This window comes from Drosophila guanche, unplaced genomic scaffold (assembly GCF_900245975.1).
Source record: "Drosophila guanche unplaced genomic scaffold, DGUA_6, whole genome shotgun sequence".
NCBI lineage: Eukaryota > Metazoa > Arthropoda > Insecta > Diptera > Drosophilidae > Drosophila > Drosophila guanche.
The window spans coordinates 4,141,143-4,161,982 of NW_022995750.1; the positions used below are offsets into that span (position 1 = coordinate 4,141,143).

General features: G+C 45.1%; 2 protein-coding genes and 1 long non-coding RNA gene across 3 annotated transcripts in view; 1 reads left to right on the forward strand and 2 right to left on the reverse strand.

Annotated features, from left to right (window-relative positions):
* Positions 1 to 19,784, forward strand: part of LOC117586041 (hemicentin-2) — a 63,316-nt gene extending 43,532 nt beyond the window's left edge. Inside the window, exons 3-8 of the mRNA XM_034275886.1 lie at positions 4,757 to 5,046; positions 8,388 to 8,458; positions 13,922 to 14,082; positions 18,823 to 19,031; positions 19,417 to 19,522; positions 19,608 to 19,784. Of these exons, the coding sequence (XP_034131777.1) occupies positions 4,757 to 5,046; positions 8,388 to 8,458; positions 13,922 to 14,082; positions 18,823 to 19,031; positions 19,417 to 19,522; positions 19,608 to 19,723 (953 nt within the window). The 3' untranslated portion in view covers positions 19,724 to 19,784. The remainder of the gene's footprint in view (positions 1 to 4,756; positions 5,047 to 8,387; positions 8,459 to 13,921; positions 14,083 to 18,822; positions 19,032 to 19,416; positions 19,523 to 19,607) is intronic.
* On the reverse strand, positions 277 to 1,051 carry LOC117586043. Its single transcript, XR_004573969.1, has 2 exons — positions 938 to 1,051; positions 277 to 887 (listed from the first exon to the last, which is right to left on the reverse strand). It is a non-coding gene; the product is annotated as an uncharacterized LOC117586043 (long non-coding RNA).
* LOC117586038 (probable histone-binding protein Caf1) lies at positions 8,805 to 10,513 on the reverse strand. The gene is made up of 3 exons (XM_034275884.1): positions 10,293 to 10,513; positions 9,668 to 10,222; positions 8,805 to 9,597 (listed from the first exon to the last, which is right to left on the reverse strand). Exons 1-3 carry the CDS (start codon positions 10,312 to 10,314, stop codon positions 8,891 to 8,893), a joined length of 1,284 nt encoding a protein of 427 aa, XP_034131775.1. The 5' UTR covers positions 10,315 to 10,513; the 3' UTR covers positions 8,805 to 8,890.
* Positions 19,785 to 20,840: the final 1,056 nt, after the last annotated feature.

A 20,840-nucleotide genomic window follows, 5' to 3' on the forward strand; every position in this document is an offset into this window, starting at 1 on the left:
TGACATCTTGTTAGATAAGTTCTTCGTGTGTTTGTCTTGTGTATCACTCTCTCTGTGCGTGTCCCTGTTCCTGTCATGTTTCATGAAATTGATATTTTAATTAATTTTTCGTATACGCTACAAAAGTTTTCCCCTGTCCCGTAATTCGCATAACTTTGAAATGACCAACTTTCACCTGGGCCCCTCTTTAATCTGTGTCTTTATTAACATGGCCCCCAGGGAGATCAGAGCATCCCCCAGAACGTGCTCTGGTTCGCCCAAGAAAACATCTGAAAGTTTTTGGTTGTCTTTTTATGTATTTTTATTGACTATGCTGGAGAGTTGATTTTGCGGATGATTCTCTAACGGGCTTTGGCGAACTTATGGTGTCATTTGTGTCTTTGCCACCTGTTCGCTGGCGATCCTCACTTGCACTTTGGCGGACAAGAACCGCATGGGCCACAGCAGGGTCCACAGCAAGGTGCACAGCAGGGGCCGCAGCTGGGGCCGCAGCAGGGGCCACAAGGACCACAGCATGGGCTGCAGCAGGGGCCGTAGCATGAGCTGCCACAGGGTCCACAGCTAGGTCCACAGCAGGGTCCACAGCAAGGACCACAACAGGGCCCACAGCATGGACCACAGCATGGACCACAAGATGGACCACAGCAGGGGCTGCAACAAGGGCTGCAACAGGATCCACAGCATGGGCTAGAGCAGGGTCCACAACATGGTCCACAGCAGGGGCTGCAACACGGTCCACAACAGGGTCCACAGCAAGACGGACCACAGCACGGTGCACAGCAGTCGTTACAACAGGGGCCACAGGGGCCGCAGGGGCCACAGCAAGGACTGCAACAGGGTCCACAGCAAGGTCCACAACAGGGGCTACACATCTTCGATTCGTGAAGCTATAATGGATAATATTATAGCCAATCCTAATGCATTTCAAAGCACTCACCTTTGACCCGTTAGAGAAATAAATTCCAGACTTCGAATTTGGAAGGTGTTTTTGTGTTAATGTTTGACAGTGTACTAATTTAAGTCATGTTGTGAGTTCACGGACAAAGGAGGTTTTGTCAAAAAGGTTGCTTAGATTTCATAAGTTTTTCGATTTTTTTTTCTTGATTTTTTTTTCTATTTGATTTGGTTCGATGTTAATCAACAGTTTCGTGTGGAAATGCCAACTAAGCAAAATTTTCGACATCTGCTTTATTTTTGGTTGAAAGTTGGAGCTTAACATTTGGCTGACAAGTGGTAGAAGGAGGAGGAGAAGGAGGAGGAGGAGGAGGAGGAGGAATGGCATGCGGCATCCTTCAGGGCATCATCGCTGCTTTGACAAATCACGAACTGGCGATGGAACCTCGCTCTTCCGGACCTCTCTCTCTCTCTTTCTCCTCCATCCTTCCGGGAGTCCTCTCTAGCTGTCGTCACTGACAATTGAACGGCTTTGATCTTTGCAGCGCTCCTCTACAATTTTTGCGTGTCGATTGCGTTGATTGTGTGTGTGCTGCGTGTGTCCCGCTCTATATTTGCTGGTGGGCTTTGGGCGGTGCCCCCCAAGCATAGCTGAAGGGTGTGGTACAGACAGTAGGAAGAGCGTGCTGTATTTGTCAGAGGACGACAACGAGCCTGGCACTGGCATTGAATGCTAGTGAAACCTTTTGTCAATTACGCTGCCGTCGCCTCGCTTCTATTTCCCCTTTCCGGCTTGCTTTTCTATTTTTTTCGGCATCAACATTGCCATGCCTTTGCTGCTGCCCTTGTCAGCGACAGAGCGACGACAATTCGATAGAGAGGACAGCGACGAATCGCGAGGCTGAAGGGCAAAAAATAGGCACACATGAAATGATGGCAGATTTCAGCTATGCATACGCGTACTTGTAAGCCTGAAACTACCACCTTTCTGCCGCTGCCTGCCGCTCCGCGCCGCTCCATATCGTTCCGCTCGGGGAATGTTCCTGTGGGGAGCTCGCTCTCGCACCAATTAAATTGACGTACAAGTTGTCAAACTCGAAATCATTTTACGCTACATTCGCCGTTTTAATTGGAGCACAAATTCGGCCCCGAAACGATTGTCCATGCCCCCATGGCTTTTGCGGGGATATGTTGTCGTACCTTTGATAGGATTTTGTCTATCCTGTATCCTGTTGTGTCGTTCATTCATTCATTTATTCTCATTCATGTTGTATCGCTGCCGTATTGGCCTTCATTCAATTGTGCATGGGCCAAAGTTTAGCTAGCTTTTGTGTTCAGCGAATTTTTCCGAACAAATTTCCCAACTCTCACCTGTGCGGCGTAACCGGTTTAAACTCACATTTTTTCAGGCCTTCATTTGCATAACCAGAGCTCCCTTTTCTAGCAGTTTTTTTCAAGCTCATAGAATGGTATTTTCTTAAATTTAAATTGCATTTCCAATTCAATGCATTTCGGGGTCACCAGAACCAGTAGCAGCAGCAAATCGCATTGCACCCATCTATCATATCTATCCATCAAATTTCGGGGGCCTGAATCCAGAGAACGCCAAAACGGCAGGGAGGAGGAATATCAAACTGTCAGCGACAGGCACAATTATGTCAAAGTCAAAATTTCTGAAACCATTTTCCCCGTCTTCCTCTTGGCCCCTGAAATTAATTTTATACCGAAAATGTTGTGCAATCATCGGGCAGAAATAAAGGCTCCAGACCGAGAGGCAGACGGAAAAAATCAATTGGTTTCAATGGATATGGTTGGATACACTGCGGCAAAAATTGTAGCCCGAATTGGAAACGATAAATGACATTTTAAAGACACACGGAAAGTACGTCGTAAACTGAGGCAGGGATTTCTTTCGGTGTATGACTGGGAAGGGAGTGGAGACCCTGCTCCTGGGGTCTGCCTTGGTTGGCTTTAGCCGAAATTGCCAGTTAATTGGCAATTCAGCAAATAGAACGCGTTTTAGCGGACCTGGACCTTCCGCGTATTGCCAAATCATCGAATCTGCTTCTGTCGCCTCGAAGGGTGTGGTGTGGCGTGGTATGGCTCGGTGGGTTTTGGGTCTGTGGTGTTGATGTGGTGGCACCCCCCGCAAACAACAATCAATTTTAATGAACGGCATTCATTATAAAACTTTGCAGCAGTGCGAAAATCATGATGGCGACATCGTCTCGCTCGGCAGCCACTTAAACGTCATTGATTAATTTGAAACCGAAAAACTGGCATTTGCCAAACAGACAAATGTGTGTGTGCATGTGGAGTGAGAGGGCGAGAGTGTGTGTGTGTGTTTATGAGTGGCACGGTGTGTGTGGGTGGATGGTGTGTGTGTTTAAAAGGAAGCCACAGGATGGCCCATCAGCTGCACGAGTAGAGCAGCCATGGAGGTCACCCACTCGATGTGGTGGTCCTCCAGCTTCTTCATCTGCGCCTGACTTGGCGGTTTTCTGTGCTCTGGTGTTTCCTCTCTGCTCGGCGTGAAACGTTATACACTCATTTGCCACATTGTCATTTAATGTCGTTAACTTGTTGTTGGTGTTGCCACTGCTACTGCTTCAGCTGGGTGCATTTGGAGAGGACTCGAAGTACGATAAGTAAAGCGAGCGAATAATTTACTTACTGGTGTTTAAAGGAAAATTTATATTTATGCCATTTAACCAAGTCGTACAGACTTCTAAAAGCCACTGTACAATTTGTTAAATGGAGAAAAAAGGAAGAAATACTTGAGCTGATAATCGCGCTTGCTTGAATCGAGCGGAGAGAGCCAATGCAAGTACAAGCGTAGCTTAACGCATGAAGAAACAATAGGGAGGTCTCGTCGGCAACACTAAGCAGATGGGGCGAGTGAAAAGTACGAGTAAGAGGGCTCTCGCTGCAACGACAATGGAGTGTGCTAATCATGAAGAAAAAATTTCGTCCGTAACCAATCTTCCGCGTCGACAAGCAAACGAGCACTGATCAAAGGCAGAACCAGCGAGTTTAGTGCTTCTGCTTAGTGTTGCCGACGAGACCTCCTTATAGTTTCTTCATGGCTTAACGGAGCTTCTCTGAGAGAGCGCAGTAAAATACACCGCTTTATGCTCTCACCACTCGCCTCCAACGGCAAAGCTCTCTCACTATTGTAGTGTTGTAAGTACTCTGCTAAAATTCCACGCTTGTAGAAAGATAGCTTCTAACTGTTGATCTCTCCCACAAGTGTGATTTTAATTGCGCTTACCCACAATGCCGCTCGTCTCTGTCTATCCCATTCACACATTAGCTTCGACTCGTATGACTGCGTCTTTTCTTAACGCTCTTATCTCTTGAATCTTCCGCTTGCACTTGTAAAAGAGATCAGCATTTTCAGACTGTCTCTGAGGGAGTGAGAGAGTTATGTAAGCACTAACTAAATACAAAAAGCAGGTGCTGTGCTGTATTTTTTACTCATCACAAGACGTACACAGCCTACACAGTATTTATTATCTAATGTCTTCGAAAATTAAAGTAATAAATCCAAATAAATGGGTTAAAGTAAAGGTTATTCGCACCCCAAAGCCATGTAAATTTGCAGTTAAATGTTTCCCTGCTACTTTAATGCCCAATCAACTGTCACATCGAACCGCCCAGCTCCAGGCCAACCCCAGCCCCACCTAAGCACCCGCATCAGTAGCATCCATGTGTACGTGACATGTGCTCGGGCGAAATCGAAGCCCAAAATTGTCATTTCGATTAACAAGAAAACCACTTTTCTCTCACTCGTTGCCACCATAGCCACTCTCACTCTCAAACTCAATCTCACTCTCACTCTCTCTTGCCAAATCAATTTCAGCCTCGAACACACAGACGTCCGCAGAGGCCACAGCAGCGCAGGGGACAGGAGCAGCATCAGCAGCTACCGCCATCATTTTCGATGGAAGCAGCGACCCATCATCAGCCTCAGCCTCAGCCTCATCCTCATACTCGGCGACCGCATTCTCCAGCCTTGCTCAAGTGTCCTCGCTGCTGCCGGAGGCGGCCGCCCTGTCGGCGACAGCCACCCTAGTGGAACCATATCTGGATGGCTATGCCACCTCCAATGTGACCACTCAGATCGGTACACACGCGTATCTCCCTTGTCGGGTGAGTGTCCCCTCTATACCCTCTATGCACACATACATCTATTTGGCTTAGATCCAACTAGCAGAAAAAAAAATTTCATAATTTGTGTTTTATTTTTCCTTTTATTACGAATATATTACGTTGCGTGTTTCGGATTCGGTTTGGGTTTTGGTTTGGGTTTGAGGTTTCGATATGGTTAGAGTGTGTGCGTGCGTGTTTTTATTTGTAATTATTATTATGGTGGGCGGCCCTCATCAACGCTTAGAGAGCGTGGAGACCAGGACGCTTTCCTAATAGAAAACACATTAAATTTTATTGCGCAAATATTTGTTGGTGGACGCCCCGGGACCAGAAGGAGGACCCGGACCACAGCCACGACCAGAAGCAGGACGAGGTGTGACCGCAGCGTGTGTATTTAACGCAAGGCTGGAAAACAAATGCCAAACACAAACGTGGCCAAGACTCTCGGGCGATTTCTCACCCGATCCCGCCGCATTGTTTGGCCAGGTGTTTAAAGACCCACAGCAATACCTGTAGCCGGCGGAGCATGGGGCAGAAGGCTCAGGTCAGAGGTGACCACAGGCACGCAGCCAGCAAATTGTTTGCTTACAAGTTGTAAATATTTTATTTAGCATAAACGAAAACTGAAAATTAAATTTCAACAAATTAGTTTTATGGCATCGGCTCGGCACGGCTCTGCAGGGCTCGGCCTCTCGGCCCGACAGAAGTTTCCGTGTGGGTGGGTGTCAGGTATCGGGGTCATCCGGCTTTACGTGACTCTTTTGCCAATGGCAAATGTTTGACTAATTATTTAGTGGCTTTAAGCTTTGTACTAAGGATTAAAGTGTTGGCTAAACCCTTGGGCACAGAACAGTGAAGGCTCTTAAAAAGGGACAAGTACAGAGTCCAGAAGATCTTAAATGGCAGGCAAATTTCAGTAAGAACATAGAGAGATGTATATTTAAATTCAAATTCTCTCTCCACACATACTTTTTTGAGTTTTCATTCAATACATATTTGACTGTATATCTGCTTTCTCTTTGTGTAGCTAATTATTATGCCCCAAGCGAGGGAAATTCCTTAGCATAAAACATCAATTCCAGTACCCAAACGAGGCAAAATGAAACGAAATAGAAATTCCTGTAGGCAAAGAACAAAAAAGAAGCGAAATTCCTGAAATATTTAATGCATGATAATGGGGGGGATGCCTTCCCGTGGCTGTAATTTTCCAGCCGAGCAATGTTAATTTCTTGTTGTCATGGTCAATTAAGTGCTTGCCACAGAATTCAACAAACGACAGGCTAGACAGATGGTCTCTGTCTCTCCATCCGCCATCGTGCCATAGCTCTACAGCTACAGTGCGGAAGGGGAATGAAAAAGTATAGGACTTCCCATCCAGTTCGTTGGAGGAATGAAAAGTGTAAGGCTCGCATCTCAATTTTCGTCAATTACCCATCGTTGGCTTTACACTTTATGCCCCCGTTCGGGATGACACGCCCAGTTTGCTCTCTCTCTCTCTCTCTCTCTTGGTGCTTTCCATTTTCCTTTCTCCATTCTCCATTCGCCTTTCGTTTCATTCTCTGTTCAAATGCTGCATTAAGTGGCACAGTTGAGTGACTCCTCTTAGCCCAGGACGTGGACGTGGACATGGACACGGACATGGACAGCGCACAAGTTGAGCAAAGATTGGTCTATGGTTCGCTTCTTTTCAAATTGGCCTGGCACTTGTCCTGGGCATTCGATGACATCAGGTGAAGCACATCCTTTTTGGGCAGCAGGCAGCAAATGGCTTATTTGAAATATTCCAAGCAGCAGCTTATTTGTAATTGTCGAAGCTGAACTTTTGTTCCAGTCAGGAAACAGTCAGAGAATGGAATGTGAAATGTGGCTTGGGCTGGTTGTCTAGGTGGAGGTGGGATCTGGAGGCTGGGGGCTGGGGGCTGGGGGCTGTTTCCTTCCTAAATTGCCTTAATTTCAAACTCGAAGGTAGAACAATCTATGGCTAAAGAGGCTTCCTATCTGGGCCCATTGATATGTGTCTCCATTTCCATCTGCCAAATGCAATCAAAAGTAATCTATGAAATGAAATTTTCCACAAAACTAAATTAAGTAGTAGTCTGGCATTGGCAGTTGCGCCCGGTCACCTGCCCCCTACGACTAGTCGCATGCCAAATTAAATGCGACACATACATTGGACGCCTAATGAGACCATTACAACAAAATTACAGGCCGGCGACAGCAACTAAAACATTTAATGGATCCCTTCATACACATATGTACGTTGTATATAGACTAGTCCCATGGTACATTGATGCAAAGTGTTGAATGGACAAAATCGTTTCAATGTAAATAGAAGAGGCACTCCCTCTCTCCACTAACTATGCATCTGCGTGTGGGGGTGTTCTATAAATGCATTTTAGATTTACTAACTACGACACATTTCGATAATATCTGAAACATGCGGATGCTTGGCCTCTCAGGCCTCTCCAGGGTTTGTCTGTCTATCTGCCCGACTGCCTGCCCGCCCAAAAGTCTCATGTTCATTTCGGTATTTAATTACATTTCAATGTAGTTTCTGTGGCCATTGGGGAGGCAGCTATAGCTATACCGCCCGGCTTCTGCCTACATTTTGGTTGCACTAATTTACTCTCTTGCCACCGCCGCTGCCGCCACTCCTCCTCCCTCCGACTGTCTGCTGTACAGAGTACTGCACTTTGACATTTCTCTTCCACTTGTTGAGCAACAAACCACCGCATCGTACCCCATGCCCCCTTGCTAATCACTTGAGGGTTGTCAATGTTGTTAATTGAGCGTAGAGTCGGAGTACGAATATAGTATGGAAACTCCATTGATTTTGTGGGGGATTAGATGATGGTTTGCCGAAAGGGTTGACTTCATTTGAATGCAGATGCGAGCATGTATTGCCAGCGGTTCCATTGAACTAGTTGAAGATGTAAAGTTATTCACTAAGTACTTCAGAAGTTCTAAAACATATGCAGCCGGAAGTTCAATTTTGTCGAGTTTGGATTTGTGTGAAATGTTATCAAGAGTAAATGATTACTTGAACTTTTAGCGCATTTCCGTGAAATCTTAATGAAGATTCAGATGTAAGATTTAATTTCTTATAACTACTTCGATGGGTTAATTTGGATTTCAGAGGAAATCATATAGAAGTTTGTGTAATGCAATGAATGCCATTTCCTCTATTTCCAGTTATACATAGATAGATTTGATTTTCTCTCGTTTTAGTTCGGTCTGTTAATTCCTATTCCAATTTATATTTAAATTTGATTTCCTCTATTTTCATGCCATTAACCTACTCTCTTCTTTTCTCCCTTCCTTTCTGGGTCTCGTTTCAACAGGTCAAACAACTGGGCAACAAATCTGTTTCCTGGATTCGACTGCGCGATGGACACATCTTGACCGTTGACAGGTAATTAACAAAATTCATTTCCGTACATTTGAAATTATAAATCAATTTGCATCTGTCGCATGCAGACGGGGGATAGGATATCACAATACCTGGTTGCCCCGGGGGCACTCACTCTCAGAGTACTATTGTTGTGCACTGATTGACAGACGGCGCAAGTGTTATAAAGACAAATGCAAATATTTGCGCAATTATTATTCAAATGCCAAATATTGTATAATGTTTAAGAGCTTTCATGATTGCCAGCCTCCGTTTGGGATAATTATGATAAATAAACGACAACCTGGAATGCAATCTAACAATTAGCATATTCTGTTGCCCCGAAAATCCAAACTTAATGACAAGCAAATGAGATAATCTACATGTGTAATTCATTCACATGTATGGTATATATGTACATACATAGAGACAATTCCATTCTAAGAACCTCTGCAGCTAGTTTGAGTTTAATGATGAGGTTTCATCCTTTTCCTCGTCCAGGAACGCACTTTCGGCCATTTGCCACACTTGCAAAACATTGTCGTCGGACACGGAGCACATGATCCAGGGGCAAATGAGACTGGGACTCCATGAGAAGTCGTTGATTTTGGACATGTGTCCACCATGGATGAAGAGCAGCTCTGGTGGCCCATCTCCGGGATCTTCTGGGCATGGTTCGTCGCCAATTTTCGACAAATCCCATACGTTCAAGCGGCGAGCGCTGCAAGCGGAAGCGATGATGGTTTCATTTACGGGCGACCACTGGATCTGAGTGATTTCACCGCTGTGCGCTACAAAGGAGTGCAATTTCTTGCCCAGATTGCGCATATCCCACAAGGCAATAGTCTTGTCGGCGGACCCCGTGATCAATGTGAACTGTGACATGGGATTGAAGCACAGACAATTGACTTCGGCCGCATGGGCATCGACTGTAGACAATGGCTTTGTGGTCTCGCCGTGGCGTATGTCCCACATCATAAGCTTGCCATCATCGCCCACGGAACCGAAGACCGAGTCATGCTGACAGTGCCAGGCGACATCCTGAACTGGAGCGTTGTGTCCACTGAAAATGCTCTTGGCATCGATCACGCGTTGTGGCTTGGGTGTGGCATTGATGTCCCACAGGCAGACTGTTTTATCATCAGAGGCCGACAACAAGCTGCCTAAAAAATGGATAAACGCTTGAGAAATTTTACCAGTCCAACTGGGTTTTTCCCAACTGCGTGGGCTTACCCGTCTCTTTGGGATTCCAGGCGAGGCCAAAGCCTGACTTTGTGTGGCCTCGAAGACGTAAATCTGGAACGCATTGACCGGAGCTGTCCGGCTTACTCGGGTGCTTGGTGTAGTCGAACACCAGGACATCGCTCTTTGGCGTTTTGGTGGCTATAATGCAAGAGTTTTGTGGCATGTAGCGTGCACGGTTCACCTCACCTTCGTGGTTGATGATGACCTCTACTTCGAATTTGCCATATGCCGAACCAAATCCACCGAACTCGCCCTTCTCGTTGTCGTAGTGCGACCTAGCAGTCTGCGCGTCCTCGCTGGGTATCGGCAGGCTGGCAATCATCAAGTGATTCGGCACTTTGTTCGCCGTGTCTGTGCCCAAAATGAGGCGATGCATCGAGTATTCGTCGCCGTCCTGCCGGGTTGCACCGGGCAGCCACTGGACTGTAAAGGATGGCCACTCCAGCACGTGTGTCACAATCTCATCGTAAAGAAAAGGTGTATTTTTCTTCCAAATCTTGTATTCTTCGATGATCACATGATCGCCGATTTCATTGGCATAGGCTTAGGAAAAAGAGTCCAAATATTAGCACATGTAAATTAATTACATTTATGTATGTCTAATTCAAGTTACCATTGTTACTGGAACACTCCATTTTTCAGGTAAAATTGGCCTCAAGAACAGGCAATAGTAAAGCGGAAAAACGCGTTAAATTTAATACAAAGCAAACGGAAATTGGTTATTTTATTATCGGAAACAATTGGAACAGTATAATTGTTTTGAGGTTTTTTTTTAGGGTTGTGTCATCGCACTGTCCTAGAGATGGACATTTGAGTTACTGCAGGGCTGCCAAATAAACCAAATATCGATAAGACCGCAAATTTGAGCAGGGCTGGCACTTCAGATTATATCGAATTTAAATAGAGCTCAAAGCAAAACCTGTTTGTGTCTTTATTACTAACAACTAGATCCGTAGACCCCTTTAATAGTTGCAACCTACACAGGGATGTGCACATTTCGTTCCCTGCATTATTTGTGTAGATTCAATTGAGACGAAAACAATTTACAAAACAAAATGAATTAAGGGCACAAACTTTGTGCTCGCTCCTGCAGGCAGTAACATCCGAGCAGACTTCGCCGTCCTTTCAATTCCAATCTGTGTGTCCAGTAGGAGAGCAGGATACGCCCTGTGCTCAGGAGGAGAAGGATAAGGAAGAGGAGGATACAGAGCAGAGTAGCTCTGCACATCAATGATGCCTTCTGGCTTTTGGATGTGTGGATGTGGATGTGTCCTTTGCAGTGCTCCTGGTATGACATGCCAAGAGGAAACGCAAGTGTGCAATTTCATTGCACTTTTTTTTGCTCCTCTCGAAATCCAGTAAAAACTTTACGTCAAGCTGTCTCCGACTCTGGAGCTGGAGCTGGAGCTGGAGCTGGCTTTTCCCACTGCTTTCTTCTCCCTTCTGTTTTAGCCACGTTTGCCTTTTGGGAGCGTATTGGATAAGGTGGGCAAGGCAAACATTTCCAGCTTATTACTTTGATAGAAACGTAAAACCAATGAACCTTTCACATTAGATAAGACGGGACAGTGGCTGTGTGGCAGTGCGAGTCTATGTTTGTCCCCCCAAGTGAGTGAGTAAGTGTGTCTGAGTATCTCTGTGTGACTAAGGATGAATAGCTGGGGCTTGAATGAATGACTGGCTGAAGGAAGCAAACATTGGCTGAGAGGGCAGCCAACAGGCACTGGAGCATTGAAATTTAGCCGAGATAGTGTCCTTACTGATTGCTTCCTGCAGCGCGGCCCAGCACCAGGCCACACACACCCCACTACACCAGTTCAGGTCCAGGTCCAGGGTGCAGTGTCATGGCAGTATCTCCTCCAATCCACTGCCCCTTCTCTCCTCTTCTCACCCCTTCCCTCACCGATACGAGGCCAAGAGTCCATCTTCGTGCATTTGCTGCTTCCGCTGCCGGTCTCTGTGTCTCTATGGCTCTGTATGTTGGTTCTTTCCTGCTCCAATGTCTTCTGTCACATTTATCTAGAAAGTTTTCTTTTCCACGCTCAAAGAAACCCCCAACTGTTTGTCCTTCGGCTCTGCAGAAGCAGCAGCAGCAGCATCAGTCCCGGCATATAAAACATAATGGGAATAGATTTCAAAAACTTTTAGCCAGAGAGATAGAGAAGAGAGGAGAGGAGAGTGGGCTTCCCAAAGACCGAATGTGTTGTATAATAGCGCAAATGATGTGTTTACACTATCATATAAATGTCACGTGCAATGGCGCCTTTTGTTTGCCCGCTGGACATGTGCTTTCCTCAATTTATAGCCCCATCCACTCACACAATGAATGCCAGAAGTGCCTCGGTGCGAAGTCGTTGCGGGTTGGGTGGGTGGCAGGCGGTTCAGGTAATTACCTTGCAGCCAGGTGTTGCTTGACTACTTTGTTATCTCTTATCTCTGGGTATGCGTGCCCCAGACACACACCACACCACACACACGCAGAGCTCTCTCTCCCTGTTGCATGTGTGCAGGAGTTGCGTTGAGATGAGCTTCCTTTTAATGGGATTCCCGGGGAGAGTGGCAGCAACAGCAACAGCAGATGGAAGGGACAACTCTGAGGCAAAGGAAATGAAATGAGGTTTTGGTTTGCTCTCAAGACCGAGCTGGTGCTTTGGGGCACAAATCCCTTAAGAGCACCTCTTATAAGGATTAGTTTAGAGATCTGTAAAGCTCCAGATACTTATTAAAGTGGGGGACACATATTTTAGATGCAATTCTTAACTGCATCGGAGCTGTTGGAGTAAAGATAAAAAGTCTGAGAGCGATTCCTAATGTGTTTTCCCCATTTTCTTTGGTAGGAAATCTGTAATGAAACCAAAATATGAATGCATGCATATCTGCTTCCCAAAATCTTCCACAATTCCCATGAATCTAATCTTTTGACTAGGAGCTATTAAGCAGAGTATTGGTTGCATGCAGCCCATGTATCCAAGTGACTTGTATCGGGGTTCTAAAACCCAACACACACACACACACACACACACACACACACACACACACACAGAGTATTCTTTTTCAGCAACAATAAGTTGCAGATGAAAACTTATGCGGCGTCCGGGGGTCACTAGGGTTGCAGCACTTGAGCCACGAGCAGAGAGGACGAGAAGACCACACAATGCCGGAGAATAAGGACCGACCAAAGAGGAATTGTACAAAAATATGGCAAATAATGGAGGAAGCAGGCGAACGGAGTTGGAAGGGGAGTCTTCGCTGCGAAGAAAGTCAAGCGCCAGTGGGAAAACTTTAAAATGAAATGAAAATTATAAAGTAACTACAAAATCTTGATAAGAAATAAACAGCGACAGAGGGAATGGGTATGTGGGGGCTTGGGCACTTTGGTGGTTGCTATGGGTAGGATGTACACAGTTTAGGGGGCGCAAAGAAAATGGCAAAAGTCATAAAATGTCGAGTTTTACGAGTGCAAAACGCAAGGGTCTAATCTGGGGTTTAGCATCAAAACTTGTTAGTGCATGGGGCTGGGCATTGGGCAATGGCAGTGGCAGTGCTGGCCAAAAAGATTGTGTGGAGAGGGTTTTAGGGGCACATAATAAGCAATGTCAACGCATATGTGTGTGTGTGTGTGTGTGTATGGCAGGAGCAGGGCTTTCGTGGGGGTAAACTCTCTCATTGCATTTTAGCCAAATGACGGAAACATTTTTGCACTTTAGGCGAAGTGCAGAGGGCAATTTTCCCAAAGAGAGAGAGAGAGAGAGTGGCCCCAAGCAGGGACAAAAATATTGCAAAAATGACATTAAACGCAACTTATTTTAGCACTGCTTCCAAGTCTCCCCCCAAGTCTGCACAACCCCTCTAGCATTTGCATGTTACCCCGGCAACACCGAAACACGCAACTTTGTTGACAACTCTTCTCCCTGTTGCCTGTTGCCTGTTGTTGCAGGCTGCTGCAGTTGTTGTTGTTGTTTTTTCTGCTGCCTTTGCTATTGCTGTTTAAATGCGGCAACTAAATAACTTGGAGTGTCTTTTGAGTGGCCATTAGTAGCGGACTTAGCGAAGGGACTAAGTGGGTCTGCTCTTGGTGATCCATTGTTCTTTTGTATTCCATTTCTGTTGAATGCTCCCTTTAAGATACGCGATTTATAAAAAGAACCACATCAACTATAGCATCAAATGAACATTTAAATCCTTTCAAAACAGACACCCAACAATCTAACATCTCAATCACCTTTTTGTTTTTGTTTCCAGGGCGGTCTTTATAGCCGATCAGCGTTTTCTGGCCATCAAACAGCCGGACAAGTACTGGACGCTGCAGATAAAATATGTGCAGGCCCGTGATGCAGGGTCCTACGAGTGCCAGGTCTCCACAGAGCCCAAAGTCAGTGCGCGTGTCCAGCTGCAAGTTGTGGGTAAGTAAAGTCACGGCCAAGACCATGAACATGAACATGAACATGAGCATGAAATATGTACATGAATATGAGTGAGAATAAGTACTCCGACCGAGTTGGAGTGTGTAATTTTTTGGGTGTCAGTGTGGCAAAGGTCAAGCGGCAGCAGCAGCAGCAGCCGCCACAGCCGCCACAGCACCAGCAAATGCAAAAACTTTTTAGCCTTTATGGCAGCCACAGACATCCAGAGAGGAGGTCACACATGGGGGTCGGAGATCTTTGCATGTTTCATGCGGTTGCTGCATTTCAAATTACTCACTAAATTGCATTCAAATTGTGGCTGGCTGCCTGTCCACTGCCCATTGCCCATTGAAATGCTACACCAAAAAAAAAACCACACACAGAAATAAAGAAAAAACGAACAAATTTCTTTGCTTGGTCAAGTTTTTTAACGAGAAAAGTTTTACGTGCGTTTCTACGGGTCGGTCTGCTATCTGGTTTGGTTTTCCATAGGGCTAGGGTTTGGGTTTGGGGTTTCACACACACACTCACTCTCACACGTCTCTCTTTTTTTGGGGGTGGTGCTGGGAAAAAGTTAATTAAATTTCATGTTTGCATACCGGAAGAAGCACTCCCACACACACACACAGTAGCCAAAGCCAAATGAACAATGTAAATGTCAGTGTCGAGGCACCAGACCATACGCTTCTTGCACCGAATGGATTCTGTAATTGATATGGAAGCGTGCATCGATATGTTGCAAGTTGCAGCACACAGACAGGGAAAGGGAAACAGCCGCAGTCGACTCGAGGCTATTACCACTTGCTCATCGCATGAAAAATCAGTGGAAATATTTGTGGGAGTTTCCAGCATTCATTTGAAGCAAACTATGCCAAATATCTCCATATGTAGAGGTTTGTTTGTTTTACAGCAAAGACTTTTCGTACTTTCCTACTTTCAAATATTACTTGACTCGAAAATTACCCCATTATTTCAAATTCAACGGCAATTTAGGCCCAATTTAGGCCCAATTTAGGCCTCAGCCTTGACAGAACAGAAAGGAAAAAGTGTGGAAAGTCAATTTACATTTGGAGCTGACAAATTGAATTTTCTTTTATCCAACTAACACTTTGGTTTTATGTAGACAAGCCAAGGCGAGGCACAACAAAAAAAAAAGAAAAAAGAAAAGGAAACCCAACCACATGCTGAGGCCAGGCTGAAAGAGCAAAAAATAATACGGGATGGCATTTTGGGGGCCAGGATTTTAGGGGGCAAGGGCAATAGACTGGATAATGGTGTTGCCAAAAAGTGATTTTCGTATTTCCGGCTGAGCTAATTTGTATGCTAAACACTCGCATGCCAAAGGAATCAGGACTATCTTTGGCAGGATATATGTACATACATACACACATGAGTATGTGGCACCCAACAGGTATCCCGGGGTAATATCTACATATACATATACTCGTCCCGATATTCTTTTTTTGCAGTGGAAATTTTCGTATGCGCGACCACATTTGCGTTAATCTAACGACAAATTTAAGCAGAAAGGATTTCTATTCATGCGCTGACATGGATTTTCCACAATGGTTTTAGCGCACTTCCTATTCACTCAATCTACCTCGCTGTCGCGATGTCTCCCTGGGATTTTCCTTCACAGATTTTCCCCCTCTCTATGGCCGCACTGTTCTGCCATTATTTGCAGTCATTTGGCCTTCAACCATTTCCATGTCCTGCTCCAATCTTTCCTTTTGTTTGTTTCAAGTAGAATTTTGTCCATGCGTTTGCCTCTTTCCCTGTCCCTTACCGGCTTTCCATTCTTTTGGCCATAACCATTATCGCCAGCACCTCTCATTCACCCCTCCTTCTCTCTCTCTCTCTCTCAGCTCCATTACCCTCGCTCTGTGCAGTTTTTCCTGGATCTATTCTCCTACTCTCCCTCTCTCTCTTTCTCTAAATTTTTTTTGTCGCGCTGCTTGGCTGATTTTGTGCCTTTGCCATGTAATTTGTATTTATTGCATCGTTTTGTCTGTGCAAACGGCTAAACCTCCCTTTGCATGTTCTCGATTCTCGCCTCGTTTCGGCCACCCAAAAACCAACCCAATCCCCAACCCCCAACCTCATTCACATCACCATTTCCCTTCTCTTTCCCGTTACCCCCTTTGTTCAGAATGATTTTGATGCCAAGACTTTGGCAATGGCTTTTATGTTGAGGCTTTGGCCTTTCTACCGCCTGCTGCTTGATTTCTGAGCCATAGCCAACAGTTGGGGTAATAGCCTCGTAGTTTTCGGTCAATTTGTTATGCCAATGCGTATGTGTGTGTGTGTCTGTCTGTATGCCAGAAGGAGACAGATATTCATAGTGCAAATGAGAGAGAGAGAGGGAGAGTGCCGCCTTGTTTGCTTTGTTGTTGGTTAAAATGTCACTTTTTCTTGGTTTTGGTTCATTTACTTAAGTTTTTGTGGGTCAGCAGGACAGTGGCACAAAATCCTTGTTAATAGTCAAAAAAAGAAGAACAGAACTAAAAAAAGTTTAGTTTGCTGAAAAGTTTACGGAATTATCTTTTAAACTTTAGCAAACGAAACATAAATCCTTTCTTTTTCTGTATTTTACACCCCAACAAAATATAAAGTACAATTCACACCCATAGTAACCCCCGCCACATTCTGGTGTCCTGAACGAGCGAATGAATATATTTTTTTCTGCATCATTGAACGACAAACTAGATTTGGTTTTATGAGATTCGTTTTCCGTTCAGCTCATCTCATCTCGTTTTCGTCTCTCGTCTCTCGTTTTCCCTTTTGGCCTCTGGGTCTCTGGTCTGCTTATTTAATTTGCTGCTAATCTTGTAGCAGCCAAAGCCAATTTTGGGTTTACTTTCTTTGCTCTTCCCTTTTTTTCTGCTTCTTTTGGTGGCAAATTTATCTCACCATCAAAAGTGACAATATTCCCTGTGATGTTTATGCACCTAAAGACGAAAAGACAGACTGGGTGGGACCTCTGACTGGGACTCCAACTAATTTCCCTAAAAGCATTTTGCCATAAACTCAATTAATTTAAGTTGCTGCAATTCGCCTGACACTCTTAACCCAAGCCATTGCCATTGCCATTGCCACTTCCGTTTCCACTCCACTTCAGAGTCCCCTTTGTACTTGGGAAATTAGCTAAAAGTGTGGTCAAAAGTTTGAGGTTTTCTTCGGTCTGCTCTGCTTTTCTTTTCACTGGCCCAGGGCTTCTGGGTTCTAAGTTCTGGGCTCCGGTTCTGGCTGAATGATATCTAAAGTTGTGGGGACAATTTCTCCACTATCATCGATGTGTGTAGTTAATTAAGTGAATTTCCCAACAGCTTCTGTATAATTATCTCCCATTGCATGCCACAATTTTCTATAGTTTTTTTTTCACAGCAGGGTAGCTACTCCCTGGGGCTGTCTCTGTAGAAGGGACTAGGGCTGGGGCTGGGGTATTGCGTTGGCGTGGGTGATAAAGTAGAGCGTTTGCTAATAACATTGCACTTGCTGCTGCTTCTAGTTTTAGTATCCTGTAAACGTGCTCGTGGCGCCAAGGGGATATGTGAGTGTTAAAAGTATTTTCCCTCTGTAAAATATATATTTTCACATCTAAGCTAACTAACGGAGTACCGAAATCTTTTATATTTTCCTTACATTTTCTTCTTAATTAAATGGCATTCCGCAGATGGCTTTTTCCTACTCTAGGGTATCCTTTAATCGACTATCGAGCCCGCACTTAATATGCCATCATTCTTTTCCCCCGTGTCGCGCTTCTCCAGTCAAGCAGCTGGAAAACTAACATGCAACAACATGACGATTTTGACAAGCTGACACACTTTGGTGTCAAACCAGAGCATGGCGCGTGTTTCTGCAGCACGCTTCTGGCACACACAGACACACGCCCAGGGAAATCTACACACATACATAGATACACTCGTAGACTCACTATCGGCAGCATATACATATGTATGTACATACTCGTACTAGTCGTACACTCCAGAGCATAGTCAGGCATTTTGTGTAAATTCTACGCGCACTCATTTCGCACACATTTTTGTGTAACAGCAGTGAAAATTCGGCGTATACGTGATTTTGTCAAATTTCAAAGCTCACGTCTCACCATCCGCTCGCTGCCCAAGCAAATGACGATGCCGCCCTCCCGTCCGCCCAGGCCACGAGAGCGGCAGCCTCGCTCGGAGGCGTTCAGGTCGTGTGAAAATATATGCGCCAGCATTTCCAAGTTGTTTCTGTTCGTTTCAGTGCGCTTTTTTATGCGCCCCAGACCCAGAACCAAACCCAGAACCAGAACCAGACCCAGACCCACAACCAGAGCCAGTGCCTGCCCCAGTCCCACTTTCCTGCTCCGCTACTCTCTTTTTCTACATTTTGTTTGACACAACTCTTAGTTTGTTATGCATGTGCGTGTCTGTTGGCCAAAAAAGTCAGTCCAGGGATGAGGAGTCTCCAAGGGACATGCAGAGAAAATAGAAAGAGCGAGAGAGAGACCAAGAATCAGTAAGTGAAAAATTGAAAAGTGGATTTTCTTTGGGTGCCAGATTTACGTGTGCTACGTGACTCCCCAGCTGTTAATTCAATAGATTAGCGCAAATGTCGCAATTTTAGGATGGGGGCGGTTGGGGGCAGCAAGCAGTTTACGCCACTAACAGTGCCACTGCCACTTCCTTCCCACACACAGTTATGCTTATGCTCATCATCATTTTCATCTCTCGCCCTCTTCATCTCTCTTTGTAGTGCCGCGCACGGAGATATTGGGCGAGCCAGATCGCTATGTGAAGGCTGGCAGCAACGTCGTCCTACGCTGCATTGTCCGTGGCGCCTTGGAGCCGCCCACCTTCATCATGTGGTACCATGGGGCCGAGCAACTGGCAGCGGACTCTCGTCGCCATCGCACGCAATTGGATCCCAATCTGCCGGAGGCCACAGGCGAAGGACAGAGCACGGTGAGTAGTCAGTCCGCCCTCGCAGAATGACTCCCTTGTTGATTTTAATTTAATTACACTCAATTTCAAATGGCTTCTTGGCTGCTGATGATGCTGCCACTGCCACGTGTCTGCGTCCGCATTCGCGTCGAATTGAGTCGGTGTCTGCAGCACAGCAGAGCGCAAAAAATTATAATTTTGTTTGATAAAAGTTTCAGTTTTGTCGCATTTCTCTCTAATTGCCTGGCCCATAACTTTCTGACCCCAAGCCAAAACTTTATTCGGTTCTGTGGACTGCCAAATATTTGGACTACGTGCGTCCCTGTGCCCCAAACTGCTTATTTTCTTTTTGTTTGTAGTTTCTTTAACGTTTTTTTGCTTGTACTTTCTTTTGGACACTCTGCAGATTGGCTCATTAATCATCGAGTCGGCCAAGAAGCGCGATACTGGCAATTACACATGTAGCCCGTCGAATAGCCCCAGTGCGACCGTAACGCTGAACATAATAAATGGTGAGTCGAGTCGCAGTGTCTGAGTGTCTGAAGAAGTCCCTAAAGGAGCGTGTGCCTTCCTTTTTTGTCGATGTATATTTCCCAGGTGAATCATCTGCCTCGGCGGTCACCTCCTCGGCAGCCACCACACGGGCCTATGCCCTGAGCATTCTCGCCCTGCTGCTAAGTGTCATCCTCATCGGAGTGGGCCATCGGACATGACATGTCACCGGACAGAGGTCACCAAACTAAGGAGTGAATCCAGAACTCTGCCAACGGAAAAAGCAACCAACCCCAATTTGATAAGCGTTAAAAGCAGCATGAAATGAAAGAAAATGAAATCAGATAAATACACATAATAATCGAGTGCATGTTGTAAGCTAGTTGATTTTATCTACGAACTAGTAACTCAAGAAGCGTAACTATTTGAAGGATAAATCCGTAAATCCTTAAATCCATAAATCCCTGAACACAAGCCGTTTCTCTCTCTCTGTTTTTCTGTCCCTCCCTATCTATCTCTCTACCCTCCCAGACATTGCAGCTAATTGTAAGTTCTACCAGCTCTAAGCGAAAACTAGCACGTAAGCCCCTGCCCCTCACTTCCCTTCCCTTGATCACCCCCTAGTCTTAGGCCTGATTTCTCTCATGTGTGATTTTATTCCTTTTTTTTGCGGGATTTTTCGGTTTGGGTTTCCTTTTGTTTGCTTTTTGCATAGATACATAAATGTATAACCGTAAATATTTATACATTTCGATGTGCAATTGCATCGATATCCTGAATCCATTCGGTGTGCAGGAATTTCGGTCATTATTTTTGGGGCAAAAATTCCAACTCGAACTGCAGTTTGCAGTTGCAGTTGCAGTTGCAATGTGGCAACATGCTGCACCTTTCAATTACCCAAATTCACATAGCCATAGCCCTCTCCCCTACTGCTCTTCCTGTCTAGATACTGACAGTTTTTTTGGAATATTTATTATTTCCTAGCAAATACTTCTCCGACACTTGACCTCGTTTCAGGCAACGAATACAACATCCTTTACCAATAAATTCATAAAAATTCTCAACGCGATGTGTTGATGGAAACTAAGCCTCTGAACAGGCCGCCCCGTCCCAGTGTTAATCAAATATCAATATTCATTTAATTTGTATACTTAAAAGAGAATAGAAAATATTCCGTTTGATATTTTAGTGTCATTTGCAAACAATTTACATGCCGAAAATTTATGAAACTCTATTTTATGTGCTCTTATCTCACAAACATGCTCGAAACATGCGCGAAAAAAAAAACAAAACCATTCATAAAATATCAAAATAAATTGCATAAGGACAGAAAACAGA